The sequence below is a fragment of the Macrobrachium nipponense genome, chromosome 10, assembly GCF_015104395.2.
Source record: "Macrobrachium nipponense isolate FS-2020 chromosome 10, ASM1510439v2, whole genome shotgun sequence".
In the NCBI taxonomy this organism is placed as follows: domain Eukaryota; kingdom Metazoa; phylum Arthropoda; class Malacostraca; order Decapoda; family Palaemonidae; genus Macrobrachium; species Macrobrachium nipponense.
The window spans coordinates 62,752,087-62,767,872 of record NC_087204.1 but is presented as its reverse complement, the minus strand read 5'-3'; the positions used below and the strand labels follow the sequence as shown (position 1 = coordinate 62,767,872).

General features: G+C 38.7%; 1 protein-coding gene across 9 annotated transcripts in view; it reads right to left on the bottom strand.

The window, feature by feature from the left end:
• The window catches only part of LOC135223644 (unconventional myosin-XVIIIa-like), a 1,035,943-nt gene that overhangs the window by 33,776 nt on the left and 986,381 nt on the right, over positions 1-15,786 (bottom strand). For all 9 annotated transcript variants that reach the window (XM_064262281.1, XM_064262286.1, XM_064262283.1 and 6 more), the window contains 2 exons: positions 12,787-12,952; positions 6,169-6,416 (listed from right to left, as the gene is read on the bottom strand). In XM_064262281.1, coding sequence (XP_064118351.1) covers positions 6,169-6,416; positions 12,787-12,952 — 414 coding nt within the window. The remainder of the gene's footprint in view (positions 1-6,168; positions 6,417-12,786; positions 12,953-15,786) is intronic.

Here is a 15,786-nt window from a genome sequence, read left to right as displayed (position 1 = left end):
CCTCACCCACCGTTACATTTACTTTTCTTTCATTTGCTGGGACTTAGTGGGGTAGCCGAAGTCGGAAGTATGTAAAAAACACTTGCTTGTTTATGTAGGAAAAATGCAAATTAGTTTTAAAATTTTTTATTTATTCCTACAGGAATACAAGATATTGCCTTGCATATATGAGACTTACTCCTTAGGAAGGAAGTCAATGCCCTTAACTTAACTGGAGTTGAAAGCCACCACAGAATTGGCATGATTCCAGTTGTTATTCAAGTGGGGAACTCCTGTAACGTCCCACTGGTCTACTGGTCTAGTGCCCTTCCAAAAGTGTAAAGGGATACTCATATGTTGCAAATTTTGGGGAACCATGATGTCTACTATAAGAGACCTCACATCAGAAAGCAGTTTAGTTCTGGCTATTACAAGTAAATGGTTTAGAACTAAATACCATGTCCTACTTCCCTTTTGATATAAGAGAGAGGACGAAGGTGACACTGCCCTTTGTTAAACAGGGAGAGGCTACCCAAAGTGAATGCACTTGTACATGGTCCAACTCCAGCAAGTACTTCTAACCAGATTCCATTCTTAAAAGAGGATTTAAGGACAGTAGGAAATATAATCATTCACCTCCAATAAGCCTTTATGTATACCTGAAACATAGCTTGGGTGACTATACAACTCATTGGGCAGCCATCACAGGTCACAAGGAGAAAGTGTCTATGGACATGTGGATGATTTCCCATGGGCAGAATGAGGTAAAGGTAGTCTATCTAACCTATGCCCAACTTTGTGAGCCCTCACACAAGAGGAGCTGTTGGCCTGTGTGATTACTTCATGAAGCCACGAAGAGATAGTAATTCTGGACACTTCCTTCTTATGCTTAACTCCACTAATGAGAAGGCACCTACACTCCAGCCTCTGGAAGTGGGTTCTTTTCAAATACAGTAGTATAGTACAGGCAGTCCCCGGGTTACGACGGTCTCGGCTTACAACGTTCTGAGGTTACGACGCTTTTCAATTATATTCATCAGACATTATTTCCAGGGTTACGACATGTTCCAGGGTTACGACACATGTTCCAGAGTTACGACGCCTACAACGTTCATCTGGCAGATGAAATATGACACCAAAAATGCAAAATAATCAATATTTGAAGGTTTTTTTGATGAAAAATGCCATAAGAATGCAGTTTACATAGTTTTCAATGCACCCAAAGCATTAAAAGTAAGGTTTTCTTAGGATTTTTGACAATGTTCTGGCTTACGACGTGTCTCAAGAACGGAACCCCCGTCATTACCCAGGGACTGCCTGTACTTTAGAGTATGAACAAGGCAAAGCAGCATCTCATGCAGGTCTTCACCTAAGAAATTTTGGAGGGAAGGGATAAAATAACTCTTTCATCTCTCATCTAGTAAAAACAGACCTGAGTTTTTGCTATAAACTCCAGAATGAAGGAGAATGAAAGATCCCCACCCTTCTGAATGCTGGATGAGATATGATAGGCTATGTAACTCCCCTAACCTTTTTGCACAGGGCAAAACCAGGAGGAAAACAGTATTATGCAAAAGGCCTCTGTTCAATGCCAGAGATAGAGACTTTAGTATCAGGGGGACATCCCACCCTGGGCTGAAGTTTCTTAGGGGGTCCAAAACTGTTTGAGACTCCTCATTAACATAGACAACACTGAGGAGAAGCTTGGTCCCTTGAGTTTGAAAACCATGATAATGCCAAGCAATAGTTTTACTGCAGCAACTGAAAAGTGTTTGTCTCGGTGAAGGTAACTGGGAAAGCCTGCAACCTGCTGAAGAGATGCTCCAACTGGAGAAATACCCCTTCTACAACACCAGTTGAAGAAAATGGCCCACTTTCCCTGATACATATTCAGTAGGGAACATCGAAGGTACCCTGACTTCTCTCTCACAGCCCTACTAGATAATCCTCTCTCTCTCTCTCTCTCTCTTGGATAACCTCCAAGTGTGAAGTTGCAAGAAGTGCACGGCCTGATTGGAGGTTGGGCTATTGCCCCAACCGGGAGAGAAAGCAGATAAGAATACCACTCGGCATGAGGCCAACACGGAGCCACCAGAGTTATGCAAAGGCCGGGAGTGACAAACACTTACCCCAAAGTTGTTGAAACACTTCTTCCATCACCTCTTTCATCTTTGCACAGAGGTCCAGAATGGGAGAAGAAAAAAACTATAAATTTTCTATTTAACATGGTCACAAACAGATCAAGCATAAATTTTCTATTTAAGCTGGACACAAATAGATCAAGCATGGGAAAGCACATAACTCATACAACCTCTAGGCTACTCAAAGGTACAGATACCCATCTGACCCTGATAACAATTGCTCTGCAATCACGTTCTGCCTACTTGGAAAGTATTTTGCAGTCAAATCAGTGGCTTGAGAAACCACCCACTATTGCATCTGTACACCAGCATAGAATGCGAGCCACTGTTCTCCACTGCTTGTTGACATAGGCCACTGTGGTAATGTCATTGCTTATAAACAGTACAGAGTACCTGAAATGCCTGCAATGCTAGCCAAGCTGCTTGCATTTTGAAATTGACATGAAGGCAAAGCACCTCTGGAAGAGTGGTTCAGTGGTACTCCCTTAAGAGGTTCTTGTCATCTATTCAACATGGTAAATCCTCCTTTACCTCCCAGTTCAATGGAAAGAGGATGTAGGATTCTGAGAGGCAGTCTAGTGCTGCTTCAGTTACCAATGAAGACAGTGTAAGTGGTATGAGCTTCTCTAATGATGACTGATGATCCAAGACCACCTGCCAAAGTCAAAATGGTTGTTCTTGCTGAAACAGGAACTACTGAGCTACTACTACTCTGAGCTTGCTTACACAAGTCCATGGGGTAGGCTCTCTCTGCTGCTGAATCTAAAAGTGTGCCCAGATAGTTTGCCTGCCGCTTGGGAATGAGATCAGAATTACTCTTTCCAGCTGATTGCAAACCCAACCTTTGACCAAAGGCAAGAAGGTGATCTCTGTTCTGAAGGAGTTGCACCTCTGTGGATACTAGAACCAGCAAAAAGATCCAGGCACCACAACAAGCAAGTATCCTTCAAATGAACTCAAGCCAACACCTATTTAAACACCTGAGGGACTGTTGCATAACACCTTTGAATGTTGAATGGTCCAGATGCAGACAAAACAAAGGTATTACTGAGAGCTCTGTTGAATGGGTACCTGAATCTATCGAGAGCATGAAAACCCACTCTCTGATTGATTCAAACACATTCAACACTGTTCCATCTTCAACCGAATCTGTAATATGGCTCACTCAGGTGAGAGAAAGGTCAATCACTGGTCTCCATCCCCCAGTTGCCTTCTCCATTAACAAAATCTGACTGTAAAAAACCCCATCCCCAGGCTGGTACTCAGTGTCTTCTGTGGCACCCTCCTACATTACTGCATCCACCTTTAACAGGGAATGGGATATCCATGAGTCTGAAGGGTATAAAGTGGAAACTATTCAGATTCTCCGCACTGGGGCAGAGGTGAGACAAAAGTCTTTGAATTGATTCCTGTAACCGTCCTGAAGAACAGCTACTAACCAGAGCTCTGCTCCATGCTCCTGCACATATGGCCCAATGGCAAGAAAGGCAATCCCATATGCATAGCAATGGAAGAGGGGGATCATCACTCTCAGCGACCCGCTCCCTTCTTCCTTTCCATTCTTCTAATCACTACCAGAGGAGGATGAAAGTGCTGAAAACACTCTCTGCCGTTTTGAGAGTAAGAAGAGCACATTTCTTGAAAGTCCCACATGTGGGGGGCTTAGTTTGACCCATGGATTGGCTCAAACTGCCCTTGAAGCGGAAGGCTTAAATTCAGCACAGGTGGTAAGCGAGTTTTGGGTCCATGAATATCCAATTCACCACTGTCTCCACACAATTCGTAGGAAAGAGTAGAGAGGAGCCAAACATTGTTCTGTAGCAAGAGCCTATTGGTGTGTGGACATTTGGCTCAAGACAAGAGGCAACCATATCTCTCCTCTGAAGGACCAAGTTTGCCCTCCAACTGGTTGGTATTTAGGTAATCCAAGAAGGTCTGAGCCCTGCCCCCTGACACCAACAACTTCCTACACACTGCCCACTCATTCTGAGATCATATGCCTGATAAACCAAAGATAATCATGTTTAACCATAAGTCAAGCCACAAGATGGTCTGGAGAGACTTCATAGACATGGTTTCTAAAACAGCTGCATCAGGGGAAGCCTGCACACTGATACATGCGACACCAGAGGAACGGCCTCTGCATCCTGACACATGATACCTCCTCTGGCATGAATGGTGAGGGAAGGAGTTTGTGCAATCTGCCGAGGCGAAGAAAACCCAACCCACATATCACGGCATTCACCTACTCCAAAACAGCATGTGCCAATGATGACCATGGCAACCAAATGGTATGAAGCCGTAGTCACCTTCCCTTAGTTATTTCACTTAAACAAAATAATCTCCAAAAACTGCTGCTCCAGCTCAGTCTGCAGAGGTTCAGGAGTGGGGCCAAAGCAGAAGTCATGCCAGAACTCTGCTCCATACTGAACCAGACAAGCCTCTCAGAGAAATGGTACAAGACACACAAGAGTCACTGTCAAAACCTCATTTCAATTTAGAAACCCCTGTCCTCCTGCTTGAGACCTGGTTTCTACAAAAAGAAGACAGAGGAGAAGAACAAGCCCTCGCACCACCCTCCCACTCCCCTGCCATTCATGCAACTAGCTGCACACACAAGAGGTGAAAAGCTAAATGGCAACCTCTCCTTGTAGGAGCTCTTAGATACATTGAGCACAAAAGTTTTGAAATTGAAAACACTGCAGGTTCCCTCCCATACCATCCCAGAAGACCAAGAGAGAGAACCTTCCCCATTACCCACATGAATCTGACCCTTAGTCCAGGTCTGTGACAATTGAGTGGGTTGCATAAACCCCTCTCTGTGTGGCCCCAATAGGCCACAGTGGGAGGGGTAGTTAGTCTCACACACCTACCTTTCCTAAACTGTCTGACCATGGTTGGGCAAAGTAAGTGAGTTGAGCAGACTTGTCTCGGTGTGAACCTGAGCACTCATAGTCAGACAAGGTGGAAGCAGACCTTGAGTCTAAGTGAGCTGCTGGTGCTGCCCAAGGCAGACTGATCAATATCCACTAAGCATGAGGCCTTAGACTACCCCTTCTTCTACGACCCAAGAAGAATACAGGGTTGAGAATGAGGAAGAAGATTTTGATGATAAAGAAGAGGAAAAAGTGAAGAGGGAGAGTGCCATCAGCACTCCTTCCCTTTTCCTCCACTGGTTCACTTGCCTTACACACCACAGGACTGGTTAAGGCAGGAACCATACCTGAAGTCTTACCCAGTGGAGGAAACATTACTGGGAGAGCTACTTAAAAGGAAGACCCACTTCCTTCACAGCAGTAGAAAAAACTGAAACTAGAGAACAATCAGGAACTATGTCAGCAGGGGAGGGGGCCGTGTCAGGTGTTAAAGTTCTCTCTTTCCTCTGCCAGATTATCTATGAAAGCTGTGAAAGATGGACAGGGCCATATCTTCCACAAGTATTCCGAAGACGACATCTACCTACAGACACCTGGAATACCTGAATCATGATCAGTCATCAGAGGGCATTACAAGTGCTGATGAAGTACCTCCATCAGAGGCTGCTGTGTCCTCAGGAAAAAGGTCGTGGTCAGGTTCCTTAAGCCTAGTACTACTTCTATGAGTGGCACTTACAGACGGAAATGGAAGGGGAAATGGGGGGTAAGAAAGAATTAGAAGGGTTTGAAGACACCTCAGATGAGTATTCTGCAACACCCCTTCCCCCCCTCCCAGGGAGCTGGCAAACTCCTTTTATCCTTTTTCCTCCTCTTACCAAGCTTACCTAATTTACTGCAGCAAATCTCAATTAATACATTACTTACAAGAAGCCCTAGAACAGGACTCCCCCATCTCCACTCATTAACCACCTAGTTAATTACCCTGTTACCAAGTTTCGAACAGGTTCCAGCTCTACAGTAAGATATCCCTTTTATCAAAGGTAATGGTTTGTATTTCAATAGGGAAAAATATAATTTCAATACACGATACAAAATAAGAAATTATTAACAATGTACACATAATATGAAAACCAAGCCTACAGAATTCTTCTTAATTAAATAATGAATCATACTTGTGTCTTCAACTGCCTCAATATCAGCTTATGACTGCCTTCGGACTGGGCTTTTTCCAACATGGTCTGAGTATCACGGAGGAGGGCTTTAGTTTTTTTGAGTTCTTTTTTTAATTTATGAACATAATCTTCATCCACATGTGTGATAGTTCTGTCTTGCAGATCAGTTATACGACGTTCCAATTCGTGTTTTTCACGAACTAAGAGAGTTCGCTCTTCATGTTCATTCTCAAGCTGTGCCTCTAAACCTGAAGAAATAATTGCCCCATTAATACTATTATTAAAGTAAATAATAAACAGAATCTATGAACCTTAAAATAATGAGTAAAAATTTTATTATAGCTACAAGAAAATGGGAAAATATCTAAAACTAAGAACTGGTAAGTTTTTATAGGTGGCCCACAATTACCAACATCATCATTTTTGTATTAGTGTTCTCTGTATCTCATCAATTGCAGAAACCTTTCTTCTATCTGACTCCTGTTGCAAGTGCATACCAGTCAAAAGTATTGGTATGATAACTTTTGTTTATATTAGAGACCAATTTCATTACAGAGTGCTTATCATGTAGAATTTGGTCCAATGTGTGCTGCCATTTGTTTTATCTTTTTCATAATTAGAGCAATTCAACCACAACTGACTTTTAGCACAAAATTTATATTTCTGATAGATTACGCTTTAAATCATGTTTTATAAAAAAATTTTGGAAAATGGATTCAAGAAGTGATATTTAGGAAGGACAGAGACATATGGTGGTGGAATCAAGATCTGCAAAGAGCAAATGATGAGAACAAGAGCCTTCAACCTTCACTAATGGACATTCATGAAATAAAATAAAAATGCATGCACTGAGAATCTATGGATGCCAAGACACAACTAGCCAAGGGCAAATGAGGACTTTCAATGCAGTAAAGGAAAGAAGAAATTATAGGAACACTGAAATAGATAAGGGAAATTAGTAAAGATATAAATGGGGCATTAGTACAGAATTGATTCAATGGAAAAATTTAAGTTGAAGAGAAAGATATGGTACACTGTAATGATAAAGGTAGTTCTTTGAAAATTTACTACATGAAGACATTAAATTTGCAGGTTAGACTTAAAATTTAAAAGCTCATGACTGCAGTATCATAAGACTTTGAAAGCATTGCTAAAACAACTCATCCCATATTGAACCTAACCAACTCCCCTCAGAGAGCACACCCAACTAGTTTATGAAAACTTAGATAACTCAATCATTTTTTCTTCCTATAATATATGTTGATGATACCTGAATATGCCGACAGAAACTATTTTTAGTAAATCATAGTTACAATGACAACTGCAACATCACTAGCCCTATTTTCACATGAAGTCTTCATGAATGATGTGAAAGTTCCTCTTACAATTTAATGTTATGGACAACATTAAAGTTGTGTACAAAATCTACAGCATTTGGACCCATGACTTCACCTTTTTGGTAAAGTCCTTGCTTAATAAAAAATATAATAAGCCAAGTCCAGTGACTGATAGAAAGATGAAACAGACACACTGAATAGAAGTATCAGCGATGCAATAGTAAGTGTGAAATGCTCATTACACTGAAGCAACAACAGGAAAAGTCCCCACCAAAAATGGAGGTGTCTTACATTTGAGGAACTTGGGAATTAATTTGAAAGAATACCATACAAGTACTTAGATCGGAACTGCAACAGTTATGGGTACTAGAGACTCATTGGATTGTAATGGTATAATACTGTAACACAAAATCTAGATGGAGGATGGTTGCAAGCATAAAGATAAATTGGGGATAAATATTAATGAACATCAAGGATCAACACTGAGTCCATAATAATGGATCTGCCAAGATAAAAATGTATGCACTGAGAATCTATGGATGCCAAGACACAACTAGCCAAGGGCAAATGAGGACTTTCAATGCAGTAAAGGAAAGAAGAAATTATAGGAACACCGAAATAGATAAGGAAAATTAGTAAAGATATAAATGGGGCATTAGAGCAGAATTGATTCCATGGAAAAATTCAAGTTGAAGATAAAAGATATGGTACACTGTAGGTATGCAAAATCAAAGGAAGATGTGTTAGAAATATTGTATTTAAAAGATGGAACAGGAAGGAGAGAGAGAGAGAGAGAGATAGAGAGAGAGAGGGGGGGGGGAGGAACAAAAATGTGATAAAAGATAAGCCTTGGAGTTGGGAGAATGTCTAGTATCATGATGATCTACCAGATTATGAAGCTGTATTAAGGCAACAGTTACAAAAGAAGTAGTAACAGAATGAAGTGAAAAGATAAAAAATATCAAACTACTGATGAATAATAGTACTAAACATCAGTTAACATAGCAAAGTTCTATGGCAGTGCTTCCTTAAGCAGCAAAGTCTTAGGCACTTCCAAACAAAATGGAGGAGACTTTTTTAATAGGTGTCCTTAATTCCAAAATAATTAGATTCAGAAATATGTTGGAAATATATTACAAATTAGTTAGTTGCTGAGAGAGATAGTGTCCTAAGGATGAAAAACATAACTCAATTACTGTAATAAATGGAGGCAGCAGCTGTTAGTCAGAATAATAGTAGGTACAGGTCGACCATCATTAAATTGGCATCACTGGTGTCTGAAGGGTGCCAGATCAGCGATTTTGCCAGATTATAGAGTAGTTGGGTTAGAATAAATGTAACCCAACAGTTAACCACCTCATCCTACCTTTTAAAATACCCTGTATATCAGTACAAGTTGGTTAACAAAGAAAAAAGACATTTTAAGGAAAATTAAGTGAAATTTTAATGAAGCATGGGCAAAATAAATGACACATAATTCTCTTGACTTACACAAAAAAGTTCATCACTGCCACTTCCAAAGTGAAGAGCTAGAATTTACAACTAAGCACATTTACATAGGTTTAGGTGAAGGGGTGTCAGGATTCCCATCTCCTTCATTTTGTAATTATTTTTACACATTTTATGCTTTTATCAAATATATTTCACTGCATTTTCTCATTTTTGTATACAAATGTAACTTACCAAGTATTAATTACACAGCTATAGTGTCTAACTGCAGGTAAAATTTGAAATCCGCAGTAGTGATTCTTTTGTTTTGGCGTAGGAACCCGCCACACCCACTATTGGGGGAGAGAGAAATGACTAGGCAAAGGCCTGTCAATTTGTTTCTGCCAGTTGACGAAGTTGGTCGTCGATCCTTAGCTATTTGATAATTTGGAATTCACTGCCGGTTACCAGTTGTATATGGAAATTGGTGAAGTATTGTTTTTTTTTTTTTTTGGGTAGCTTTTAGCTTATATAGGTGTTATCGTTAAAAGAACAAGTTTTCCTCACGATTGGACTAATATATCTAGTTTGGACTTCGAATTTTTTCCCGACTTTGATGAAGTCTGATGCTAGTTCATTGTCAACTCGCTATTGCATCAAAGGATGTCATATGAGATTGACTTCAATAAAGTAAGATATGCACACAATTTGCACTTCACACAGGTGTCAGGTTTGTTCGCCATCGTTAACATGTGAGGAATGTATTGGCTGAGATACTAAACAATGGAAAGTACTATCTTCCCATTTAAATAAGTTAGAAAAGGATAGAAAGAGAAAGGCTAATCTTAGACATGACAAAACGACTTACCTGTTTCTGTATCTGTTGTGTCTCCTATTCCTTCCCCAGTATTACCACCCATACCCTGCCGATTTGGAGTCAACATTAGAGTCCAAATTCGAACTTGAGTTTGAGATCATTGTCGAGTCTAAGCTCAATTAGGGTGTTCGTTCAAAGCCCTAATGTAGAAGGTGAGCAACCAAGGTGTTAGTAGTGCAAGTGAAGTCTTAGTCGAGGAGCTGACTATCTGTCCTGCTGTTCTCCAAGGCAAAGGTCCCTGGCACAATTCCCAGATCCTTGGAGAACCCATACCATTAGTCCAAGCAAGGTAAGCGGGGACTGCCCCTCAGATGCACTTGTCACAATTTCCCAAGGCGTCTCAGACAGCCATTGGAAAGGCATCTTTATGGAGGCATTAAAGCATTTGTCTAGCTGAGTTGTTAAAGCATTTGTCTAGCCTGGAGGCGTCCACCCCGGAGAATAGGCGCCAGCGCCGGTTTAATGAGAAGTCTAGGCCATTGAAGACGCCATCGTTAGAAATGCCCAGTACCCCTCAAGTGCCATCCAGTTTCTGGGACTCTCCAGAACATTTCTTGTTGGCTTGTGAGGATGAGAAAAGGCATTTCAAAGAAGCTAAGAGAGCTTCTACAAATAGGCGTAAGAATGTTAACATGTCTGGTACAGTGGCTTCAGAAAGCCAATAGGCGCCTGCGATTGCAAGACTTCTCAACCCCCCAGCAACTCCTAGACATTTTGCTCCTGTAGAGTGCCCATTAGTGTCCAAACACTTCACAGCTTCAAAGCACCCAGCAATACCATTTCTTCCTCTTCTCAGGAGCTTACTACAACACCTAAGTGTCCAGTAACATCTGCTCCCTTGGATGTTTTAGAGCTACCTGTAGCACTTGATTCTTCTGCTTCGGTGCATAAGCACCATCAGTCAAGTTGTCAACTGCAGTTCCTTCATTGGATTCCATTAAGAAGAGGTTAGACAACATTTTCGAGTTTTTGAAGAAACCACTGACTACACCTCGCCCAACTTCGGATGTTCATTTATCTCCTGTTTCTTCAGCAAAAGGATAAAATACCATCTTCTTTATAAAAGACTTTGCTGCAAGAGAATCCTTGTAATTCACTTGGCTTTTCAGCAGTCACCAGTGCTACCAGAGGTGTATTTTCATATTTAAAATATTTTAGCATACCTGTCTCCAAAAGTTCAAAAGGATCTGATGGTAAAAATTTTAATCTACACCTAGATTTCACAACAGAGGATCTTAAGGGTTTCAATCTCAATTGATCTAAAAACCTCCTTAAGATCTGGATCACTGGCAATATTCAACTGAAACAGCACAACACAGGATAACACTAAACTGTAACCTCAAATAACAGACAGCAAAAGTTAGTTTTTTACTATACTTTAGAAAATGGGAAAACTTTACAATGTCCGCAGAAGAATATGAGGAAGAAACCCCACTAAATCAGCAACATGAGTAACACACAAACCACTTCCTTTGAGCCTGAGACTTTTCTTGGTTGAAGGGTAGACTCATGAGATACCTTAGAAAACCTTCTTGCTCACAGGAGATGATTGAGAGTCTCCAAGCAGTTAAGCAGAGCATGCTGAGGTTTCAATGAAACCTCACAGAGTTTGGTTATCTGAGTAGATCTTTCCTTAATGGAAGAATCTGAAGAAGATCAACTGATAAAGAGCCAGAAAGGCTGGAAATGATTGTCTCTGTGGGTAACATGGAGCCATGAAAACCATCCTATCCTAGAGTTTCTTGCTTCTTAAAACTTAAGTATCATTCTACATATCACGAAAGGTGTAAAGGCATGTGCACCTAGGTTAGACCAGTCCTGAAAAAACATGTCCACCACCCAAGCCTAAGGTTCCTGGGAGTGGGGGGAATAAATTGGCAATTTCTTATTTACTGATGTTGTAAATAAGGCCTTGTTTGGTGACCAGTTTCTACAGCAACTGGAAGACTTCAGGCTGCAGAGATCACGCTGTAAGAAGAATATGGTTCAAGGGTTGGAATCCTTTGAGAAGAGACAAAGTTGTCTACACCTCTCTCGGAAGAGGAACCATGAAAATTGCACGAGTTTATCCTCACTCCATATAGAGGATAGACTGGGCCAGAGCCAGAGGTGACTTCTGATGATTGATGATCAGAATGCCCAAACACTGGAACAGATAAAGCAAAACCGTCAAGGATCATGCTCGATAACTCCATGGAAAAGGGTGAATAGGCAAATAAAATTGTTCATGGGTTCAGTCCATCCAACATTGGGCACCAACCCCCAGATGCCTTTGTTATATCAATACCAATTTCTACTTTCTTCTGCTTCCTTCTCTAACACATAAACGACCTCATTCTATAAAACCTGAAAATTTTCCTGATGGTGAAGATAGGTAACATCTGCAGAGGAAGAACCAGAAAAAGATTGACAAAGCCCTTCTCCAATACCTTTACCACTCAGGGTTCTGTCCCTGTATTGTCTCGGCTATTTACCAATCATTGTTACTTAACGGATTTCATTACGTACATACTGGGAGAGGCGGACCCCCAAGCTGTCAGGTAGGTTGAAGTGTCACTGTATTATGGAATTGCTTAGTATATGTATTGGTAATCTATGGCATCTGGATGAACATTAACCTTACAGATACTGTACCTTAACCTCACATAGAAGATTCGGATTTATATTTTGAGCCCTTTTGAGGAAAAAGGGGGTCTTGCATACCACAAAGTACAGTCATTTCAAGACTTCAGCCAAAATGAAAACACTACAAAAATGTCACATGGTGACTAAACTGTAACGACCTATGTCCGCCACTTCTTTGCTAAAAAGGATATCAAAACAATTTTCCTAGATGAGTCATTTACATCTTTACATTTGATGAAATCAATTCCTAATGGAAGCTATAAGTCAAAGTCAATCTATTAATATCAATTTCACTGAAACAAAATATATTTACTATAAATAAATGACCTGTAAAACTCATCATAAACTTACTTTTTACTTTCTTTTGAGCTGACAATCGGATTTCCTCTAATTCTTCTTCACGCTGCGATATTTCTCTGCGATTCTCTTTCCTCATCTGTTCCATGCTCATCTCTAAACGAACCTTGGCTCCTTCCAGCATCTGTACTTGCCCAGCTAAGTCATCAAGTTCTTCCTCCTAGTTTGACAAAATTAGAAAATTTCTTCATTAAACTAAAAATTCTCTCCTCTCTCTCTCTCTCTCTCTCTCGCTCTCTGCTCTCGATCTCCCTCTCTCTCTCTCTCTCTCTCTCATCCTCCTCTTCTCTCTCTCTCTCTATATATATATATATATTATATATATATATATATATATATATAAAGATATATATATATATACATAACACACACATATATATAATATATATATATATATATATATATATATAATATATATATATATATATATATATATATAGATATATATACACATACACATACACACACACACACACACTATATGTATCACTTTTTCATAAGTTGTATTTCAACTGATTTTCATTACAGTCATAAAGGAACCATGAAATACTAGCTCTGTTTTTAAAAGTAAATTGTATTTTTTCTAACTATACAAACCTGTGGGCAACAATCGTTAAACTATATATAATATATATATATATATATATAAATATATATATATATATATATCATATATATATCATATTATATATATTATATATATTATATATATATACATATATATATATATATATATATATATATTATATATATATATATATATATATAATATATATATATATATATATATATATATATATTATATACATATATATATATATATATATATTATATATATATATATATATATATATATATATATATATATATATATATATATATGAATAATTATCACATCACTGTGATTCATATAAATCATTCGAGCTACAAATATTCTTTTCTGGGCTCGGCCGTGTCGCGATAAGTATGACGTCAACGGGGTAGCAGGGTTTGACCTATGGGTCAGCCCCCCGTATTTAGGGGCTTTTGATGAGGAAAAGGCTAATTGGAGGGGTTGCTGTGGTAGTGTTTAACACTCGCCCCAGGTTTATACCGACACCTTTTACATAGGTGAGCGAGTCAGAGAGTTCTGACATGTCCAATTTAGCAGTTCTCTGGTATTATAGCAATATTGTACTAGAAATAGTGCTAAAGGAGACATATTTCATTAGGCGACACGGCTTCCCGCCCTCGCCCAGAAAATAGATTTTTCCTACGTCAAAATCACCTTTTAATTATCAATTCGCTCTAAACCTCGGAATTGATATATTTTCATATATGTACCGAGGGGAATTTTTAGTTGATAATAATTTAAAATTTTGTCCCCTTATAGGATCGAACGATCCCATGAGGGGACAAAATTATCATCAACTAAAAATTCTCCTTCGGTACATATATGAAAATATATCAATTCCGAGGTAGAGGGAATTAGATATTAAAGGACATTTGTAGCTCGAATGATATATATATATATATATATATATTTATATATATATATATATATATATATATATATATATGTATATATATAAACTAGATATATATACTATATATATATAGATATATATATATATATATATATACTTATATATATTATATCTAATAAAGGAGCCTATAAAAACGCCAAAATATAGAGAGAAAATATTATATTTCAGAGACTGCTGTCTATTTTCAGGTAAATGAATGAGAAAAGTTACAGAAAAGGTGGTAGTTATACCAAGAGATCCATCCACAGGTAAGCCAATTTAGGTCACTCCCACAGATAATCCTTCTTTAATCCTCTTAAACGTTGGTTGATGAAAACTTTATCAATGACATCTGAATCCCATGTACCATTTGAGATGTTCATTACCTGTCTCTGTTTAATCAAGGCCAATTCTATCATCTGACTTTTACCAACAATTGCTGCTATAAATTATATGTGACAAATTCTAGTTTATTTTGTGGTTATGTTATCTATATGGTTGAAAATAGCTGAAATCTGTTGTCCATACCTAACTGACCGTTCATGTTGTATTAATCTCTGGGGAAGTGATTTTCCTCTAAAATCAATGTAAGATTGGTCACAGCCCAGGCATGAGATTTCGTAAATGCCAGTGTCCTTGGGGGATATCTTTTCTTGGACATTAATCAGGGATTTGGCTAAGGTGTTTGGGTAACTAAATGCAAAAGGGTTAAATTTTACGAGAGTCTGGGTCATAGTCTTAATGCTGTCCAAGTGTGGAATTTTTATTTTATTATTGGGTGTCTCTCTGGTCTTGTCTTGAGGGGCTCGGTAAAGATTTACGTTTGCTTTGTGAATTGCTTTCTCAATTATGTGGTCAGGATACCTTAAAGATGAAAGCTGCTTAAGAATTAGTTCAAATTCTTTTTCCAAGAAATATGGGGAACAAATTCGTAAGGCTCTTAAGAATAGGTTGATGGCTATGCCTATCTTGATAGGAATGTCATGATAGCTACAGTAGTGAATGTATTTAAGTGAGAATGTTGGTTTTCTGTATACGGTAAATTTGTATTCTGTCTCTAATTATTAAAACATCACGAAAAGGAATTTTGTTCTCAGCTTCCCATTCCACTTTAAATTTCATGCTGGCAACTAATGCATTTAATTTTGAAAGGATTCAATTGAAATTGCCCCATCTATTATCCCAATTGTTACAATATCATCTACATAATCTCAACCACAGCATGTTTTTGGCTTTTATTGCATTTATTACTATAGTTTCAAAGTATTCCATGTAGAGATTGGCTAAAACAGAACTTGAAGGACTACCCATACTACACAAAAATGTTTGCTTATAGAATGATTCCCCGAATGAAAATACGTTATTAGATACACATAATTCAACTAACTTTATTATTTTGTCAAGCGCCAATGGGAAATGATCTGAATAGGGGAAAATTAGCCACCTACTCAGATCATTTCCATTTGGAGCTTGATGAAATAATAAATCA